This window comes from Tripterygium wilfordii, chromosome 19 (assembly GCF_013401445.1).
Source record: "Tripterygium wilfordii isolate XIE 37 chromosome 19, ASM1340144v1, whole genome shotgun sequence".
Classification (NCBI taxonomy): domain Eukaryota; kingdom Viridiplantae; phylum Streptophyta; class Magnoliopsida; order Celastrales; family Celastraceae; genus Tripterygium; species Tripterygium wilfordii.
The window spans coordinates 1,391,338-1,413,318 of record NC_052250.1 but is presented as its reverse complement, the minus strand read 5'-3'; the positions used below and the strand labels follow the sequence as shown (position 1 = coordinate 1,413,318).

Sequence of the window (21,981 nt, the reverse complement as noted above, 5' to 3'; positions counted from 1 at the left end):
CAACCTGACCAACTAGACTATCTCCTATTCTCAACCGTTGAGTGAGTTGCATCACTCAAATACCATACCAAAACTAGATAGAGAAAAAACAATCTAAGTTTGGCCACTTTCTTTGGCTTCTACAAGAAATTGAAACTCAGAGTTTGAAACTCTTTTGGTGAAATGATAATTGGGCCTGGGCCATATGTTATCTTGCTGCCACGGTCCATATTCTTGTAACTTTAGTACTCAGCAACTTAATGGGCTTCAGAAATTGACATGAATTGGGTAAGGCCCATAACAAGCCTCAACTCTCAAGAGAGGTCTGCTATTAAAAAATAGTAGTGTTAGGGAGCCTATATAGTGGTAGTCAATGGGAGCCCATGTCTCTTAAACGAAATTTTAAAACGTTTTAACTCTCGAAATATATGTTAGATTTTGAAAAAAAAATCACACATTCGGAATTAGCGCATAAAGCTCTTTCTAACAAGATCCATTGTCGATGAGTTCTATTAGATGGATCTTAATTCCCTTGGTTTTTCAATGAAATTTCAAAAACAATGGATTCATAAACAGTGAAGTCTATATTAAAACAATAAATTTTGGTCAATGAATTCTGAGATAAAAGAGTGAAATAAAGCTATTTCATTGATTAAATCAATAAAATAAACCTGTTAGGCTCCCATGGGCAACCAAACAAATGGATTACATATCATTTTCGATTAAAAAAAAAAAACTACAGCGAGTTTACTTTTTTTTCATAAATGTTTTTTTTTTTAATTTTTTTCAACTATTGTATCTCAGAGCGAGATACCCATGCCTCACTCTATGTATAGTCGAATTTCTTTTTCTTTATTTTTTGGCAATATTGCACTCTGCACTAACACAAAGTAACATATGTTAAATCAAGAAAGAGATTTTGGTCTTGGAGTCATGGATCATATACTCTTAGGACATGCACCACTGAAGCCATTTGTGACTACAACAAGAGTACTATCACATCGTTATGAATAGGGCTGTTGCAGATAAAAACATTATGTGATGCAGAAGACAAACAAACACACACATTAGTGATGTAAAATGCAAACAAACACACACATTAGTGATGTAAAATGCAAACAAATAATGATAAAAGACAAACTACCATTGAACCCATGAAGAAGATTACAAAAGATGGAAATACAGATTGAAAAGGCAAGACCAGAAACAGAAAAAAGAAGAGGAAGAAGGAAGAAGTTCATGTCATTTCAATGACACTTGGGTTCACATAAGCAAATGAAAGCAACTCTTCATTTTGTTCAAATATGGCCATCTCATCTTCACGCAAGGTTATCCATGCCTCAATTCCATCACCCTCCCTTGTATCCACAAAAACACCACCCCCATTTGGGACTTCCAAGTTGGCAAAAGAAATCCACAATGGCTTCCCCCACCCGAAATCGGTTTCGTACAACGGCATTCGACACCAACTAGAAAAAGAATAGGTATCTACAACACCTCCGATCCCTTTTCCTGAGGTTGCTATTTCCAGCATTTTGTTTATTGTGTCTGATATTTCTTCCCTATTCACTTTCAACTCTTTCAACTCTTTTCTTAGCTTGATAACCAAGCTTTGCAATTCTATTTTCGTTTCTGAAAATTCGACCGTGATTCCTGACACGATATTTCCAATTAAGTATTCTGACAAGGGCGTCGATAATCTCTTCCTCAAGTTTACCGAAAGAGTACACAAAGAAGGTGTCGAGCATGTCCCTTTGATTGATCTTGATGCGGTCATTGCACACTTCCAAATTAGTGCCGTTATAGCTTCTACGCGTGTAGGTTGTTGGACGCTTGCGCTAGTAATTTTAGCCTTGAGGGCATCAATATTTGATGCTGTAAAAATAAATCTTTTGGATATACGTGACTTGTCTTTGAAAAGAAGAAAATTAACATTTGAAGGCAACTTGTAGTCAATGGGAGGAAAGAGAGTCGCTCCAGCAAATAGTTCCAGATGAACTACCTCACTGGCTTCACGTGCTATGGAAGCCCACACCTTCATGAATGTCGTGTAAGTCGTTCCATCAGCGATCTTGTGAGAAAGACACACTGCAATTGCCATACCACCGCATTCAAAAAAGTTAGCTTGAACGAGAAGTAAATTACCTGTTCCTATTGCTACCGACTGTTCAAACTCAGGAGGTAGGAATTCTTTAAATTGATCAGGATTTGGGTTTTGTAGAACATCAGACAAAAGGCAATTGACTCGCGTTTCAATAAACGTAGCCCCCTCATCATTACAATCAATGGAAATATGGTCTTTGATTCTTCCGGCAAAAGGGTAGTACAAGGCTAGGGTTTTGGATAAAGATGTTTTAAGAACATGACATCTCTTCTTGACATCTAGATGTAGATTATTGTCACTTTTGGCAGGGTAGAAGAGAAATGAATGGGTGTACACTGCAGGGAAGAATTGATCAAGAAGAGAAAGCCCAAAAGTTCCAAGGTTGGAAGGTGTAGGAGAGGATGGTTTGATTGTTTCTCTTGAAACAATCTCAACCTTCAGTGTAGCACTAGCCATCTTAATATGCTTCAATAGCTAAGCCACAAAAGCTTCAACGAAAGCTTGATATATATATATAACCTAAGCTTGCATCATATGTATATCTCAACCTTCATTATATACAAGATAGGAAATCAAGATCTAGCTAGAAGTCAAGACCACAAATTTGAATTGCAGGTTGTCATAACTTCCGTCTTTTAAAACCATATTTTATTTGGGTACACACTATTTGACTTCGTTGTTATAACTTCCATCTTTTAAAACCATTTATTTTATTTTTAGAATTTGTCTGAATTTTCGTTCCATTATTAGATGTGAATTTCATAAGACCCTACTTAATTAATGGGAAAATGGGTTGGAACAACTTGAAAGGGTTAAAATTTGGAAGGATTAGTCTTGAATTCTGGTTTCACAATAAAAACATGATAATTGTTTTTTGAACCTGTGAAAGTAAGATTAAGTTTCGTACACTTTTTTTGGGTACCGAGAACTATACCATATAAGGTTATCCTGATAGCCCGAGTTTAGACCCATATCGAACGTCCAAAAGGCAAACTTGTATAGTGTCATTATCAGTTACCAAAAAAAAAATTTACAATGGATATAATCTCTCATGAAATTAACCACTTTATCTATATCCTAATGTCTTTTGTTATTTATAATTTTGTCAGCTTGTATTGGCGATTTTAGCCCCAACGCCCCTGCTTGGGTTGAAAAAAAGAGAGTGTAACTGAAATAAAGTTAAAACTTTGTTTGGATTGATGTTCTGGAGAGTTAAGTGAGGATGGTTAATGAGCAAGTAGTAAGTTCACCTTGCTTGGTTTATAGAACAGAGAGTTAAGTGGAGTGAAGGAGGTGGAAGTCTCCCCTCACTTAACTCTCAAACACGATATTTTATGATCCTGTTAAAACAGATGTCAGTGATGTTAGAGCAGATATTCAGGATGTCAAGGAGAATAATCGGGACACACAAAGTTGACTGAAGATATGTTTGTCATGACGTTGAGCCGTCATTTTAGACTAGGAAATGTCCACATGTGTAGGCCATCATGGTCGTCATTTTAGACTAGGAAATGTCCACATTAAGCCGTCATTTTAGACTAGGAAATGTCCACATGTGTAGGCCATCATGGCCGTCATTTTAGACTAGGAAATGTCCACATTAAGCCGTCATTTTAGACTAGAAAATGTCTACATGTGTGGGTCATCATTGCCATCATGACCTTACTTGTATATGTACCAGCACATAGGCAAAGAGAAACTACAACATCAAAAATCGTGTGTTTGTCCCTGTTTTTACAGATCCCCAAATCAAGAGTTAATGTGCTGAGAATCTAATCAATTATCAAAATAATTGGTTATTTATTGTTTAGGTAATTTTATTAAAAAAAAGGGTATTTATGTCATTTAATCAACTCTGGCCTTATAGCTAATTTTTTTTGGCTGTCTTTATTGGAACAAGTATTGGTAATTGCCCCAAAAAATAAACGTGTCATTTGTGTAATTAACTTATGTAAGTACAGGGAAAAAAAAAATCCTCTTGGAACATGCACCACTCAAGCCATTTATGGAAGTTTTTTCTTTCCATAGGTTGTTGCAGATAAAAACATTATATTTATATAGGTGATGCAGATAAGTAACAAACTTACACATGAGTGATGTAGATTGCCAAATAATAATGATAAAAGACAAACTACCATTGGATCCATTGAAGAAAATTACAAAAGATGGAAATACAGATTGAAAAAGCAATACCAGATGAAGAAGAAGAAGAAGAAGAAAGAAGTTCATGTCATTATTTGTCGCACATGGCCTTTCTATATAATATAAGTTTCCTTTTATTCTATTTTATGTTCATTTTTCGAGATGAATAGAGAGTGCAAGTGTAGTTCATGACATTTTTTTATACTATTAAAGTCCTTTAATTAATACTTCTTCGATAAAATTTTGAAAGCAATGCAGTCATTAGAAAATAGAAATTTGTGTCAGATTAGGTGCATTGAGATATGTCCATTTTGATGGATTTTATAGACCCGAAGATCTACAATCAATATTTATCGAGAAAGACCTTCGACGACCTTGCTAATATCACAATGAAGGAAGACCGTGAAGCTTGACACCGGTGTGGTGCTGGTCGGGGAAGCTCAGACGATTAAGTTAGTGAACTGTGAGGGAATTTGTAGTGAGAGAAGTGAAAGGTATTTAGAGAGAGGGAGAACAAGATACCTCCAAGTAGTTGAGATCCTTTAATGAGGCTAGGGCCTCATGTATTTATAAGGGTCTAGGTCATGTGGAGTGCACATGAGCATTGAGCTGCAAACCTTGGGTTTTGACTGGGTCGTGGGTCTATGAGGGAGCTTCCTGAAAATGTGGGCATTGAGCCTTTGTAGAGTAGACAGTTAAGGTCATGGACCTTTTAGGCTCGACCATGACTCTCGCGAGCCTATGGGCTTGGCCTAAGACTCTCGTGGATCTTTTCTGGCTTGAATGAGGCTCTCATGGGCCTAGTTATCATTTGAAAGAAACTTGTGATCTATGGGAGGAAAGAGAGTAGCTCTAGCGAATAGCTCCGGATGAACTACCTCATCGGCTTCACTTGCTATGGAAGTCCACACTTTCATAGCAATCTTGTGCGAAAGACGAAATCCAATTGCCATGCCACCGCATTCAAAGAAGTCAGCTTGAACGAAAAGTAAAGTACCTGTTCCTATTGTTGTCGGTAGTTCAACCTCAAGAGGTTGGAATTCTTTAAGTTGATCACAATTAGCGTTTCGTAGAACATCAGACCAAAGACAATTGACTCGTGTCTCAATAAACATAGCTCCCTCATCATTACATTCAATGGGGATATGGTCTTTGATTCTTCCGGCGAAATGGTAGTACACGGTTAAGGTTTTGGATAAAGACGTTTTCAAAATCACATCTCTTCTTGACATCTAAATCTTTAGGAGTATCACTTTTCGCAGGGTAGAAGAGAATCAAATGGATGTAGAATGAAGGGCATAATTGATCAATAAAAGAAAACTCGAAAGTCGTAAGATTGAAAGGTGTAGGAGAGGATGGTTTAATTGTTTCTGTTGAAACAATCTCAACCTTCATTGTATCACTAGCCATCTTAATTTGCTTTAGTAGTTTAGGTCACAAAAGCGTCAGAAAGCTTGATATATATAACTTAAGCTTGCATCATATGTATATCTAATCTATAATGGACACGTGTGACTCGGATCATCCTGCAACAATAGGCAAAGCATTTATATGGAGGTTTGTCATGGCACTTAATAATGATAAAAGAGAAACTACAACTGGATTACAAAAGATAGGAAATACATATTGAGAAATTGATATAGAACGTCTTGCAGAAGTGTTCGAGAAGCAATTGGATCGATGCAAGATGAAGAAGAAAAGTGGTGATAAATAACATTTTATTTCATTAAGTAATTTCAGGGGTATTTATGTATTTTCTGTCAGTACCTCTAGTTTCCTAGAGTAAACTCATTAATTTCATGAAGTAAACTCTAGTTTCCTCGAGTCTGAGACGTTTAAATAAGCCTCACTTTCCTTGAGACCTTTTTCAGTTTTGACATTTTAATCAATCAAATATTGAGAGTTCTCTAATTTTTTTACTGGATTCTAGATCTTACTATTTTTGAGGTTTACGTTTGTAAATCCTCTATACTTTTGTTGCCTCAGAAATAAAGACCACATGAAAAAAGTAACAAAAACAAAAATACAAGTGAGTTGCCCTAAGAACTCAAAATTTTTTGTAACAGTTGTGTAAATAATTTGTTATGGGCACCCAAGTTAATTCACCTAATTGTTTTATTCTTTTAAGAAAATTAACTTGTCATTATTGATTTTTTATAGGCACAAAATGTTTCGGCTTATATTTAACGGTTCAAAATTTTCATATCTTCTTCATGTTGAATTTAATTTTCTTTTGGGATAAAAAAAAAATACATCGTTAAATTTCTAAACCCGAACAAAATACATTCATAATTTCATTTTTAAAAATAAATTTGTCGATAACTCTGGTCCACTATTGTTTTATTACAAAAGATCCCGCTTATCCTCTTAAAATGATAGGGTTTAGAGCTTGGTAAAAACATTAATAGATTGTTCTACCACACATAATTTGACTTGGTTGTCATAACTTCTATTTTTTTCCAAAAAACCAAAAATTTTTAAATAGATTTGTTTGAGTGGACACTAGTTGATTTGGATGATACACCCACATATGACTAGACAAATTGTTGTCCGAGGTCAGAAACAATCAACTGACATGGTGCACATGCTCCACTAAATATTCAATGCATCGAGCTAGACGTAATTCTAGATCCGCCTCCACTATCTCGAGCTCCTTTCCTACAGGAATTTGTGAAATTCAAATCCATCAATTATCTCTACTCTTTCTACTGACTCAACCGAGAAACCAAGAACCAGAATTCACTCTAGAAATCGACATTGGCAACAACCTAATTCCGGATCAGAGTCCATACAATGACGACAGTCATCATGTGAATAGAAGTAAATTGGAGACGAGAGTAGCGGCTAAGCCGTCTGGGCAAGCGAAGAAGATGAAGAAGTTGGCGAGCGAGAATTCGAATTTCAGACGGCATATGTGCTACCAGTATAAGTTTGAACCAAACACTAACAGTATTTCATACAGTATATATACTATCATTTTTAATCATCATATCTACTATCATCATATATGTTAATATATATGTTACTGATAAAATTGTCTATCAAATGAAGTCTATGATATCTAAGAAATTACGTGGAGACAAAGTCGTGCGGTACACATAAACCCACTAGTCAGTGCCTCAATTCCGTCACCCTCCCTCCTCCATCCATTAACACGAGTGAATGTGGGACATGAGCTTGAATTTATAGTGGCGTTGGCGGGGACCCACATTGGTTTCCTCCACCCAAAATTATGCAGCTTCCTAAAGTCTCAAGCGACACATATATTATCTAGAGATAACAAAACATTCATTCCCTAATATATCTTCAGCATCCTTAATGAATCTAAATTTTTATGTGTTATATTCTAAGTTGATTAACCAAGCTTTGTAATTCTATCTCCCTTTCCCAATTTCTTTCAACTTCGGTTATTAAACGCCCAACGGAGCTAGACGTAGTCAGCTGAAAATAGACTGAGTCATAAAGTGCATGCGCCATAGCTTGTAATATATTTATATGCATGAGCAGGGTCAGACCACTAAATTGGCCATGAAAATATTGCTCAAATATAAAGAAAGATTTAAGTTGGGAAAAATATAAGAGGGCATGTAGATCAGCCCCTACAACAGAGTCTTCTGACATAGCATAGATGGACAAAGACGGCCTTGTGGTCCCTTCTGTAATTGAGTTTCTTATTCTTAGAAGATTAAGAGTGTGTTTGGATTGAGGAATTTAAGAGGAAGGGAAGGGAACATAAAAAGGGAGAGAAGGGACAAGAAGGGAAGGAAGAACATTTTTACCTCTCTCATTTTTGGATAAATAGAAATGTTAGGAAAGAAAATTAGTTTAATTTACTCATTTATCCTTATTTTTATTTTAAGGACTTAAAGTATTATGTACAATGGTAAAATATGTTTTTAACTTAGCAATAACTAATGAGTCATCTCTTCCCTCCAAATGACTCCATTTGGGAGGAATGAAGAATTTGGATAAAAATTATTGAAATCTTCCCCCCAAATCTCTCCCCTTAATTTTTTATAAACTATCCAAACAAGATAATTGGAGGGAAACTCTCTTTCCTTTCTCTTCCCTTCCCCTGAAATCCCTCAATCCAAATGTACTCTAAGAGTGTGTTTGGATTGAGGGATTTCGAGGGAAGGAAAGGGGAGAGAAGAGAAGGGGAGAGATGGGAAGGGAAGAGAAGAGAATGAATAATAATTTTCCTTCACTCATGTTTGGATAGATAAAAAAAGAAATGAAAGAAAATTAGTTTAATTTACTAATTTCTCTTTATTTTTTTTTATGTTAGAGTGTTATGTACAAGGGTAAAATAAATTTTATCAATACAGAGCGAGCAATATAGTTTGGGCTGAGAATTTCAACAGTACACGCGTGGGTTGTTCCATGGTTTGTTGAACTTCCCACACGACATACACCCCCAAAGTAAGAGTGTGTTTGGATTGAAGGATTTGGGGGGAATGGAAGGAAAGAGAAGAGAAGAGAAGGGAAGAGAATGGAAGGAATAATATATCTTTCTCTCTCCCATGTTTGGATAGATAAAAAAAGAAAGGAAAGAAAATTAGTTTAATTTACTAATTTATCCTTTGCTGAGATGATGGCTATATATGAGGGTATAAATCTTGCTGCTTCCTTAGGGCTCTCAAACCTGCTTGTTGAATCTGATTCATTAATTGTTATTAACATTCTTTCTGAGAGCATGAGTTGCCCTTGGAATTTGATCTACTTGAAGAGAGCTATAGCCAAAAATTGTATGTCTCTGGACATCAACTTCAAACATGTATACAGGGAGCTCAATGGTGTTGCAGACTTCGTAGCTTCCAAAGCTTCCAATAGTAAAGTTTCTACAGTCTATGACAATTTTTGTAATCTCCCTCCTACTGTTAAAGGTCTGCTCCAGATGGATAGATTGGGGATCCCAGCTTTTCGTATTAGAAAATAGGCTTCTTGTGGGTTTTCTGTTCGTTGTTGTGTGGTTGGTTGTTGCCGAGGTTAGGTTCATGCCCCCCTCGTTTCTTATAACCCATCGAAGAGAGGTTTTTTCTCTTCATTGATTAATAAAATTCCGGGCTAAGCCCTTTTCCTTAAAAAAAAAATAAGGGTAAAATAGGATTTAACATATAAATAACTTAATTACAAAGTAGCATATATTAAATCAAGAAAGAGAGCTTAGTCGTCTGGGAGTCGTGGATCATATGCTCTTAGAACATGAACCACTCAAGCCATTTATGAAAGTTTTTGTCCATAATTTATGAATAGAACGAGAGTGTTACATCATTATGAATAGGTTGTTGCAGATAAAAGCATTCGGTGATGCAGATAAGTAACAAATTTACACATTAGTGATGTAGATTGCCAAATAACAATGATAAAAGACAAACTACCATTGGACCCATTGAAGAAAATTACAAAATATGGAAATACATATTGAAAAATCAAGATCCAAGATGCAGAAGAAGAAGAAGAAGAAGAAGAAGAAAGAAGTTCATGTCATTTCAATTAATGACACTTGGGTTCATAGAAGCAAAGGAAAGCAACTCGTCATTATGTTGAAATATGGCCATCTCATCTTCACGCAAGGATACCCAAACCTCAATTCCATCACCCTCCCTTGTATCCACAAAAACAGCCACATTTGGGACTTTCCAGTTGTAAAAAGAGATCCAAGTCGGCTTCCCCCACCCGAAATTGGCTTCGTACACCGGCATCCAACACCAACTAGAGAAATTATAGGCATCTACAACACCACTCTCTTTCTCTGAGCTTGTTGTTTCTAGCATTTTGTTCATGTGTTCTGATATTTCTTCCCTATTCAATTTCAACTCTTTCATTTCTTTTCTTAGCTTGACAACCAAGCTTTGCAATTCTATTTTCGTTTCTGAAAATTCAACTGTGATTCCTGACAGAATATTCCCAATCGAGTATTCTGACAAGGGCATCGATAGTCTCTTCCTCAAGTTTACCCCGTGAATACACAAAGAAGGTCTCGAGCACGTCCCTTTGATTGATCTTGATGCGGTCATTGCACACTTCCAAATTAGCGCTGTTATAGCTTCTACGCGCGTTGGTTGGATGCCCGTGCCAGCAATTTTAGCCTTGAGGGCATCAATATTTGAAGCAGTGAAAAGCAATCTTGTCAATACGCATGACTCGTCTTGGAACAAAAGGAAATTATCATTGGAAGGAAACTTGCGATCGACAGGAGGAAAGAGAGCCGCTCCAGTGAATAGATCTGGATGAACTACCTCATTGGCTTCACATGCCATGGCAGCCCACACATTCATGAATGTGGTGAAAGTGGTTGCATCAGCGATCTTGTGCGAAAGACGAACTCCAATTGCCATGCCACCACATTCAAAGAAGTTAGCTTGAATGAAAAGTAAAGTACATGTTCCTATTGCTGCCGGTAGTTCAACTTCAAGAGGTTGGAATTTTTTAAATTGATCGAAATTAGGGTTTCGAAGAACATCGAACAAAAGGCAATTGACTCGTGTCTCGATAAACATAGCCCCCTCGTCATCACATTCAATGGAGATATGGTCTTTGATTCTTCCGGCGAAAGGGTAGTACATCGTTAGGGTTTTGGATAAAGACGTTTTCAGAACATCACATCTCTTCTTGATATCTAAATCCTTATCAGTGTCACTTTTTGCAGGGTAGAAGAGAATCAAATGGATGTAGATTGAAGGGTAGAATTGATCAAGAAGAGAAAACTCAAAATTTCTAAGGTTGGAGGGTGTAGGGGATGATGGTTTGATTGTTTCTCTTGAAACAATCTCAACCTTCATTGTATCACTAGCCATCTTAATTTGCTTCGCTAGTTTAGGCCACAAAAGCATCAAATAAAGCTTGATATATATATATATATATATAACCTAAGCTTGCATCATATGTATATCTAAAGGGGACACGTGTGACGTGGAATCATGCACCACTACTGAAGCCAATTATGGAGGTTTGCCATAACTCCATCGCCTGGGTCATCGCCAATGTTCTGTGAAGAGAATCAAATGGTCTTGACCCATGTTCCTCTTTTTTGAAAAACTTATAGGCTATACACAAGTTAAATCATGTTTGAGGGGTATGAAGATCATCACAGTGAATGAAAATTATCCAAATCCCAACGCTTTTATGAGAATAAAACTTTGAACCTCAAAGTTTTAGACAACCTGACCCATATTCTAAAAAATCAAGACCACGTGAAAAATATAAAGAGAACAAAAGTGAGTTGTATGGCATTGATTGCAATTTCTTATATAATATTTTTATGGGCATGCATAATGAGAACAAGTGACTTCAATGTCTGAATTCATCCAATTTGCTTTCTTTTTTTTAAGGAAAGCTAGGGCTCATGCCTCTGTCTTTACCTTTTGTTTAACTTTTCAAGAATACATATATATATATATATATATATATATATATATATATATATATATATATATATATATAGATACACACACACACAAGGAGCAGTGTCGCGCGAGATCGAAAGGAAATCGCGCGATTCTGTGCGACCGACTGGACAGTTGACACGATGCGCTAGTGGACAATTTACTTTCGCGAATTTCTTAGTCTGTCTTTATTATTTTACGACGTGTGGAAGAAGATTCATTCGGTAAACATTGCACAGTCAAGGCAATATATGTCAAAGGTGACAACCACGACCCAACTCAGCCATAATCAACGAGCGAGCGATTCCCCTAGAAATATCACACCATTTTATTTTATTATTTTTTTTCTATAGAAATAATAAATAAATAATTGTTCGTATATCTGGATGAAACGACCCCACGAAAAGGAAAAGTCACAGAAACATGATCCTAGGACTGGGGGGCAGGGGTGATTAGGCCTACCTAGAAATGGTTGGATAAATCTTTTCAATTGAGAGCTACACTATTGTATTGTTGTGTAATTTCTTTTTCTTGCATGATATAATAAATGGTAGCCCCGCGTGTTACGAGGGGAGGAGGGGGGGGGGGGGTAAAATTTTAATATTTATATAGTAACATCCCTCATGTTAACAGTATGTTAATTTAGAAAATGTAGAACAGTCCTGAGTAAATTAGAAAATATTTTCATAAATTTTCTAACACAGGAAGTGGAGTTTCATCAAAGAACATACGTTGGTCATTTAGAATGGGACATAATTTTTTCTCGGGAAAGAAAAAGTTAAAACATAAAGCCACTTTTACATTCTCCTAGCTCTAAACTTCAAGGGCTCATTCTTCTTCAAACTAAAGAGTAAAATGAGCACGGTTCCTAATCATAAGAACTTGAGTATATGTCTTATACCAACAGTAACTGTTCAGCAAAATAATGAGTAAGGCGGTCAGAGCAGCAGGCTAAAGGATCTTCCCTCCAAAATTACCCTTCCTTTTGCGGTCTGGATAATCCATGCCTGCATGATGTTTATAAAGGCTTAAACAAACGAAAATGAAACACACGTGAAAGTAGAAATCCCATGCGAAGCGAAAATGTCCAAGTGGAATGGTCATTTCAAAGTACAACTTCACAATTTTGCAGGAACTGTCATAAATGAATGCAAATAAAATAGAATGGCAAATAAAGAAGCTGATTTTCAAGACAATTGTTCCTACACCTATATTCTCAGGCTCAGCAGCATGAAGTTCAGCACGAACATCAGGTGAATTTATCTTCTTTTTTGGTTTGAACATGTGAATTTATTTACAACTATATTCAACGTGAAAGAAATAGACTTGTGGGTTTGAGTATTTACCTTACATAATAATGTTGTTGGCATGGTCACCCTAATGACCCTCATCTCAATTTTGTAGCCTCAGTCCAGCTCTGGTAGAGTAGTCTGGCAGAGAGGCCAAAAAATGTTACAATTACTAATTTCCATGGTACTCTGGTTTGTTTAGAGCAACTGCTCCTCCTATGGACTCTCCAAACAAATAGCTCATGTTTCCTAAATAACTTTTTGAAACCCACCCAAACATACATAAAACAAATACATGCATGTGAGTTCTGAAAAATAGCGTCCAGTAAGGAAGACCAGTTACTTGGTCTGAAAAATAGATTTTGCCTAATAGAAGTAATTATTTGTCAGCATAAAGATCTCAAGCTTTGAATTTATAATTCAGCTGAAAACAAATCCAGTCTATGTTGGAGAATATTTCGACAATGTAGAATGTTGGAGAATTTTCGACAATTTAGATTTTGCTTCAAGGCACGGATTAACGCTTTTCTCAAAGTGTTATTTGCCTCCACCAATTGGTGTGCACATGATAGCAGCAAATACACTTCCAAGATACAATGAAGCACCACGTATTTAACGTTTGATGTTCGGCCTTTGCACAAAGGAATAACACCCAAGAATGACCAAGAAAAACAGAACTTTAACAAGTGCTTGGAATTCTAGTTTGCAAGAATAGAATCCAAGTTTGAGAGTTTTTGAGATGATTTTTGATTGTTCTTGAATGTCTTGAAATGATGTATTTATAGAGAATAACACACCTTTTGGTGAAAGGTTGTGTCCAAAACAGAAATGCACCTTTTGGTGAAGGGTTATGTTTAAAAAGAAAGACATCTCTTGTCAAAACAAACACACCTCTTGTGAAGGGTTGTGTTCAAGAGAAGTTGTAAGAAAAGAGTTGTGTCTATTGGTATGAAACTACCAATGTAAAAATATTTTGAAAATATTTCGACAGTCTACCTGTTCGACAATGGCATACAATGGTAGGGTAGGGATGCTGCAGGTGGCGACGAATTGAATGAAGACCCTGCGAGTCCAAATAAAGCATATAAGAAGAACATAATGGGCATACCTGAAATTTATCCAGAGCAAAGAGGGAACACCACCCCCGCAGATACATGAAATCCGACGGGCAAAGAGGGAAGGCATATCCACCCATAAAATCATTGCACAACATAGCTGACAGAAATAACTCGAATCCCTGGCAGATCTGGTGTAGCCTATGTTAGAGATTTTTCAAAATTATTTTGATTTTTGTTTTGAAAAGACATGACTTTTTAACATACACTTTCATTTTAAAAGACATGTTTTTATTTGGTTTGGAGGCAACTCTTCATATTGTAAAGATATGTCCTTTTACGGTGTCCTAAAAGAAGAGTCACCATTGTAAAGACATGATCATTCGTTGTAAGAACATGATCATTCATGTAAGGACATGATCATTCATTGTAAAGACATGTGCTATGTGAAGAGTTACCACAAACTCTATAAATAGAGTTATTCTCCAACCATTTGAGTATCCAATTTTTCGATCAACTTTCTCCCATTCTCTCTTCATAAAGTTTTTCTATTGTTTTTCTATTGCTGCAGAAATAGAAAGACAAGTATCTTTCTTTCTCTTGATTATTCTCAAAGTACTCTGACCTTCTACTGCCATTGCACCAAGAAGAAGGTGGTCCATAGACCAAGCTTCATTGTATCCTGGAGGCGGATTTGCTGTAACCTAGTGCAACCATTTGGTGGGGGGCAAATACTGTCTTAAGGAAAGCGACTACGCGCCTTGAAGCACCAGTTTTGTTGCAATCACCACCAATCCTACCATATTTCTCTAACAATCTTAAGACAGTATTTATGGCGAGATCATTGCAACAATTGACACAAGACTTTGTCAAGTTGGACCGCTTTGATGGAGGAAATTTTAAAAGATGGCAAAAGAAGATGCACTTTCTTCTCACCACTTTGAAAGTTGCTCACGTTTTGAAGACATTACGTCCTGCCGAGCAAGAAGATGAGACCGTTGAACAAGCACGTGAGAGGGCCAAATGGGATAATGATGATTACATGTGTAAAGGACATATCCTCAATGGCTTGGCAGACTCTCTGTTCGATGTCTACCAGAACAAGGAAACTGCAAAAGAAATATGGGAGTCTCTAGAAGCAAAATATTTGGCTGAGGATGCGACAAGCAAAAAGTTTCTAGTAAGTCAATTTATGCATTTTAATATGGTAGATAACAAGCCTGTCATTGATCAATTGCATGAAATTCAACATGTTATTGACCAACTAAAACAAAAGAACATTCATATGGATGAATCTTTTGTGGTGCCTGCCATAATAGACAAATTGCCTGCTTCTTGGAAAGACTTTAAGAAAAGTCTTAAACATAAGAAGGAAGACCTTTCTCTTGAAGAATTAGGTCAACATCTTCGTTTGGAGGAAGAGGCAAGAAAATTTGAAAGCAAGGAAAATCTTAGCACTAAGCTTTCAAATGTCCACATAGTGGATGATGGCAAGCAATCCCAACCCAACAAGAAGCGCAAACAGAGGCCGGAGAAGGATTCCAATAAAATGAAGAAGGGTGCATGCTGGAAATGTGGCAAGCCCGGACACTTCAAAAATGAGTGTCGCTCCAAGAAAAAGAAAAACGAAGAGGCAAAGGAATCCAATTTCGCTGCTGTAATCTTTGAGGCTAATACCCTTGAAGATGTTTGTGAACGGTGGATTGACTCGGGAGCAACAAGACATGTGTGCAACAATAGAAACTCGTTCACCACATATAAACCAGTGGAAGAAGGAACTGTTCTATACATGGGAAACTCCTCATCCGCAAATGTCAAAGGCATTGGAAAAGTGGATTTGAGTTTCACTTCTGGCAAGACTGTTACGCTGAATGATGTGTACTATGTTCCTGAGATTAGAAAAAATCTTGTATCTGGAGGCTTGCTTAATAAGCATGGCTTCAAGTTAGTTTTTGAGTCGGACAAATTTATCCTTACAAAGGGTGGTACTTTTGTTGGGAAGGGTTATTACTGTAATGGCATGTTCAAAATGAATATTAATAATAAAACTAATATTTATGCTTATATTGTTGACTCTCTATCCTTATGGCATGCTCGTTTAGGACATGTAAATACTAGGAAAATGAATGATATGGTTAAATTATCACTAATTCCTAAGTATGAAATTGACTTAGTTGATAAATGTCGAACTTGTATGCAAACTAAGATATCTAAAACCCCTTTCCCTAAAGTTGAAAGAACAACATCTTTACTTGAATTAATTCATAGTGATGTATGTGACATGCATAGCAATCCTACTAGAGGTGGAAAGAAATATTTTGTTACTTTCATTGATGACTACTCAAAATTTTGTTATGTTTATCTTATGCATTCTAAAGATGAAGTCTTAGACAAGTTTAAAATATATAAGACTGAAGTAGAAAATCAATGCAATGCTAAGATAAAAAGGTTAAGGTCAGATAGAGGACGTGAATATCAATTTTCTGATTTTTGTGAAAATGTTGGTATTATACATGAATTCACCGCACCTTACACACCACAACAAAATGGAGTAGCGGAAAGAAAAAATAGAACTTTCAATGAAATGATTAATGCTATGTTATGTTACTCTGGTTTAAGTAATGGTTATTGGGGTGAGGCATTACTCACGGCTTGTCATATATTAAATAGAGTACCATTAAAGAAGAAAGATATCACTCCATATGAATTATGGAAAAAGAAGAAACCAAATCTAAGTTATTTAAGAACTTGGGGTTGTAGAGCAATTGTGAGGTTACCTGATCCAAAAAGGAAGAAGTTGGGTACCAAAGGAATAGAATGTATATTTCTTGGGTATGCTCGGCATAGTAAAGCATATAGGTTTCTTGTAATAGAACCAAATGATTCCATTGGTATAAATACCATCATTGAATCACGAGATGCAGTGTTCTATGAGAATATATTCTCTTCTTTGATCAAAAAATCTATAAATGAGTCAAAACCCAATAACAACAATAGATTAGCAATAGAAACTAATGAAAATGAATTTGTAGAGCAAGATGAGTCAAATGAACATAGTGATAGCAATGAACATAGGAGGAGTAAAAGGGCTAGGATTGAGAAATCTTTTGGTCCAGATTTTATAGTCTACTTAGTTGAAGGAACTAGGAAATCTCCTCAACATCAAACTGCGAGATCACTAACCATGGAATCTGACCCATTAACCTTTGAGGAAGCAATGAAATCTCAAGACTCTGCATTTTGGAAAGAAGCAGTTAATGATGAGATGGACTCCATCATAGGTAATAATACATGGACTCTTGTGGATTTGCCTCCTGGTTTCAAACCAATAGGTTGTAAATGGATTTTCAAGAAGAAAATGAAGGTTGATGGGACTATAGATAAGTTCAAGGCAAGGTTAGTTGCCAAAGGATTCACGCAAAAGGAAGGTATTGATTATTTTGATACCTATGCTTCTGTAGCAAGAATTTCCACAATTAGAGTGCTAATAGCACTTGCCACCATTCATAAGCTGGAAATTCATCAAATGGATGTCAAGACAGCTTTCTTGAATGGTGATATGGAAGAGGAAATTTACATGGAACAACCTGAAGGGTTTGTTGTGCCTGGTCAAGAGCACAAGGTGTGCAAACTTGTTAAGTCCTTATATGGTCTAAAACAAGCTCCTAAACAATGGCATGAAAAATTTGACAAGGATATATTGTCAAATGGATTTAGGGTGCATGAGTCAGATAAGTGTGTATATAGTAAATTTAATAAAAATAGAGGTGTCATAATATGTTTATATGTCGATGACATGTTAATTTTTGGCACTGACCATGAAGTTATTATAAGCACCAAAAGGTTCTTATGTACATGCTTTAATATGAAGGATATGGGTGTGGCTGATGTGATATTGGGAATAAGGATCAAAAGGTTGAATGATAACGTAATACTTACCCAATCACATTACATTGAGAAAATTCTCAAGAAATTCAATCACTTTGATTGTAAACCTGTATCTACACCTTATGACTCACAAGTTAAATTATATCCTAATGAAGGGAGAATAGTGGCACAATTAGAATATTCTAGGATTATAGGCAGTTTAATGTATGCCATGACCTGTACTAGGCCAGACATTGCATATGCTGTTGGTAAACTTAGTAGATATACTAGTAAACCAAGTCATATGCATTGGCAGGCGGTCAATAGGGTATTAAAATATCTTAAAGGGACCATGGACTATGGGATTACCTATAGTGGATATCCTTCGGTTCTAGAAGGATTCACCGATGCTAGTTGGATAACTGAGCATGAGGATCATTCTTCTACAAGTGGGTGGATTTTTACCCTAGGTGGAGGAGCAGTATCTTGGGCATCTAAGAAGCAGACATGCATTTCTGACTCAACCATGGCAGCTGAGTTTGTGGCATTAGCGTCTTGTGGAAAAGAGGCAGAATGGTTAAGAAATTTAGTAATAGAGATTCCTCTATGGCCAAAACCTATGCCTCCAATATCCTTACATTGTGATAGTGAGTCTACACTTTCACGGGCATACAATAAAGTGTATAATGGTAAGTCTAGACACATAGGTCTTAGACATAGTTATGTACGCCATCTTATAATAGATGGAGTAATAACTGTAAATTATGTAAAGTCAAGTGAAAACTTGGCAGATCCTTTAACAAAGAGCCTTGCAAGGGAATTGGTGAAGAAAACATCAATAGGGATGGGACTTAAGCCCATTTAATTCAATCACTCTTGGTCGAAACTCAACTCAAACGCTTGAAACATCAAGTCTTTGAGTTCAATGAGCAAAGTACACCATATGTCGTGTTTGGCAAACACTTACATTTTATATTATCATCCAAGGAAGAAGTGTTTGGTACCTGGCTGTAATAAGGAAGAGGCTGAGTAATTAACTCTTAATAAGCTTACAAACAAGGGTTGTTGGAATGCTATAGCTTCAGGTGCATTCTTGGTTTACCATGTAAGTTTACCTATATGAGTGTAGAAGGTGGTGCCGCCTTCTATGAGTTAAGGGCTTAACTCTAGAGCGCTCATGAACCCAGGATATAGACACAAGGCCAATCCACGTGTCGGTTTTTTGAGTACGAGTAAGAAAAGACTAGTGTGTGAAATGTATCCGGTCAATCGCATAAGATTACTAGATCAAGGCATTGTCCTCTAGGCATCTTGGTTGACTTTGATGCATGTCACTAAGTGATTGGTTCAAGTCGTAAGACACCTTTCATTTATGCACTAAGTCTGACAAGAGAGAAAAAGAATCATAATTTCTTATTTTGAAAAAATGGTGGGGGATTGTTAGAGATTTTTCAAAATTATTTTGATTTTTGTTTTGAAAAGACATGACTTTTTAACATACACTTTCATTTTAAAAGACATGTTTTTATTTGGTTTGGAGGCAACTCTTCATATTGTAAAGATATGTCCTTTTATGGTGTCCTAAAAGAAGAGTCACCATTGTAAAGACATGATCATTCGTTGTAAGAACATGATCATTCATGTAAGGACATGATCATTCATTGTAAAGACATGTGCTATGTGAAGAGTTACCACAAACTCTATAAATAGAGTTATTCTCCAACCATTTGAGTATCCAATTTTTCGATCAACTTTCTCCCATTCTCTCTTCATAAAGTTTTTCTATTGTTTTTCTATTGCTGCAGAAATAGAAAGACAAGTATCTTTCTTTCTCTTGATTATTCTCAAAGTACTCTGACCTTCTACTGCCATTGCACCAAGAAGAAGGTGGTCCATAGACCAAGCTTCATTGTATCCTGGAGGCGGATTTGTTGTAACCTAGTGCAACCATTTGGTGGGGGGCAAATACTGTCTTAAGGAAAGCGACTACGCGCCTTGAAGCACCAGTTTTGTTGCAATCACCACCAATCCTACCATATTTCTCTAACAGCCTAGAGAGGAAAAAAAACCGAAAATCAGAAGAGATGAAAGAAGAGAGAGAAAAAAAGACGCAATCAGGTCTGATCAGGTTGATTTAAGAAAGAATCAAAACAAAAACTTGGAAAGTCATACCTACTCATGGCATGGATCCGAACAGAGGCCAACGAACCCTAATCGACTGCTGAGAGAGTCTGCAAAGAGAAAAGATCCCTGTGAAGAGAGAGAAACGGAAACATTGGCAGAAGACAGGGCTGGAAATAGACCCCAATCTCTCGTGCGAAAAGGATGGATGAAAGAGGTGAAAGCATCTCCTCCCTTCTCCGCTGCCAAGCTTCCTTCTGGGTTTACATCTCTGCTGCATGAAGCTTCTAGCCTTTGTTTTTCTTCAACCTTCATGGGCCTCCAACTTGCAGGCCTTACTTCTTTGTCATTGGACTATTGTATTTTAATATCTTTTAATCATTGTTTGGGTCCTTTTTTTTGGCCCATTTCTTATCTCATTTTTTATATTTGTTTCATGTACGGTAATGTAAGTACTTTTCATATAAGTCTGATTGTAGCCGTCGTTGTTGAGTGTAACTTTTGAATGAAATGAGTTACTGTTTTACGTTCTTCTTCCTCTCGACTCTATATCTGTCTTCTTCTTCTTCTTGATTCTGGTCTTCTGTTTCCTGCAAAGATTCAAGGATATTTTGTTAACACAAAATATAATATGGTATCGGAGCATTTCGATTCACCACCACCACCACCACCATCAATTGTTGAAGCTGGAATGACCTTAGAACAACTATTTGAGGTATCTCAATTTTTGAGGAATATGCAAATCATTTCCTCATAAATGACTGCACCATCTGCAGTTACTTATACAAATGCAGGAACTATGCCAGACACAACTGTGCCTGCTTTCACTGCATCTGATCTAGCCAATATGCTAAGAAGCCTCCAAGCTACTTCAACAATGAACAACAATACTACTGGTATTACGCCACCCACCCCAACTATTCATTGCCCACCATCTTTTCCTCCCAATACTACTTTTGCCCCACCTCTTCTACCCACACCAACTTCAGTTCCATATAATCCCATTTTCCAACCTCACCAAACTCACACACCCAACCCATTCCTAAACCCTTATAACCTGCTACCAAATGATTTTTCAGTCACCAAATTAATATCTTTAGAGTTCAATGGAACTAACTACCATACTTGGAGTGCAAATTTTACAAATGCAATGGAAGCCAGGAACAAAATGGGCTTCCTTGATGGAACAATACCATCACCAAACACAACAGATATAAGTTATCAATTGTGGAAGCAAGTCAATGGGCTAGTCAAGACATGGCTTACAAATTCTGTGGCTCCTAACATCCTCCAGAGCATATCCTCTTGGAAGACAGCTCAAGAATTGTGGCAGGATTTGAAAGCCATGTATTCTATAGTTAGTGAAACTAGAGTTTATGAAATAGAAAGGGAAATTTCCATTATGAAGCAAGGAAGTCTATCAGTCTCAGATTTTCACACAAAAATGAAAACTTTATGGGATGAGCTTTGATATGGATTTAATTGCAAACGTACAAATCGCACAAATAATAAAGAGATGAGTAAATTATCATTCCCAACGAGGATATATTGGCAATCAAGATCAATGTCAAATTAGTAACAACTATGCAAATTGAGGAAAATGATTCGAGATTCATTGTGACACTAGCCATCTAATGACTACACTACTTTCAAAATTGGATCGAAGAAGTCTTACAATGACTGGTTTGAAAGGAAACTAATTATATATACAAATCACTACAACAAAATACACTTATACCCACGGATGTAAGTATGAAAAATCGCGGCTATAGACTTTACCCGCGGTTGCAAAACCGCGGGTTAAGTGGGCGTCGGAAGACCTTTATTTACGATTTTCTATCCGCGGGTAAAGAAATATGACCGCAGCTATTGTGATATATTTACTTGCGATTTTCAAAACCATAAGTTTAAGTTTTTTTTTCACCACAGGTAAAAACTTACCCTAAACTATGAAATATTAGTTTCTTTATTTTTATTTATTCTTTTTCTTTATTAATATATATAGATGTAATGAAGATCTAAAAAATTATTCAAAG

At 36.5% G+C, this 21,981-nt stretch overlaps 4 protein-coding genes across 9 annotated transcripts; 1 reads left to right on the top strand and 3 right to left on the bottom strand.

Annotated features, from left to right (window-relative positions):
• Positions 1-1,092: 1,092 nt before the first annotated feature.
• LOC119986017 (BAHD acyltransferase BIA1-like) lies at positions 1,093-2,588 on the bottom strand. The gene has a single exon (XM_038830546.1). It carries the CDS (start codon positions 2,537-2,539, stop codon positions 1,217-1,219), a length of 1,323 nt encoding a protein of 440 aa, XP_038686474.1. The 5' UTR covers positions 2,540-2,588; the 3' UTR covers positions 1,093-1,216.
• Positions 2,589-8,819: 6,231 nt separating this feature from the next.
• Positions 8,820-9,164, top strand: LOC119986160. The gene has a single exon (XM_038830714.1). The coding sequence runs from the start codon at positions 8,820-8,822 to the stop codon at positions 9,162-9,164; it is 345 nt and encodes a 114-aa protein (XP_038686642.1).
• A 372-nt stretch (positions 9,165-9,536) lies between these two features.
• LOC119985934 (stemmadenine O-acetyltransferase-like) lies at positions 9,537-11,206 on the bottom strand. The gene has a single exon (XM_038830414.1). It carries the CDS (start codon positions 11,059-11,061, stop codon positions 9,718-9,720), a length of 1,344 nt encoding a protein of 447 aa, XP_038686342.1. The 5' UTR covers positions 11,062-11,206; the 3' UTR covers positions 9,537-9,717.
• A 1,120-nt stretch (positions 11,207-12,326) lies between these two features.
• Positions 12,327-20,206, bottom strand: LOC119985185. Of its 6 annotated transcripts, XR_005465059.1 has the most exons (5): positions 19,997-20,205; positions 14,011-14,158; positions 13,899-13,935; positions 12,960-13,043; positions 12,327-12,620 (listed from the first exon to the last, which is right to left on the bottom strand). XR_005465059.1 is itself a non-coding variant. In XM_038829391.1 (4 exons), the coding sequence occupies exons 1-4, from the start codon at positions 20,002-20,004 to the stop codon at positions 13,006-13,008; spliced, it is 231 nt and encodes a 76-aa protein (XP_038685319.1). In that variant the 5' UTR covers positions 20,005-20,204; the 3' UTR covers positions 12,327-13,005. The 6 variants fall into 6 exon arrangements, 2 of the variants coding, with proteins under 2 accessions (XP_038685319.1, XP_038685318.1); XR_005465057.1 differs by having other exon boundaries at positions 13,899-14,158; positions 19,997-20,206; XR_005465060.1 differs by having other exon boundaries at positions 12,327-13,043; positions 13,899-13,965; positions 14,045-14,158; positions 19,997-20,203.
• Between the last annotated feature and the right edge of the window lie 1,775 nt (positions 20,207-21,981).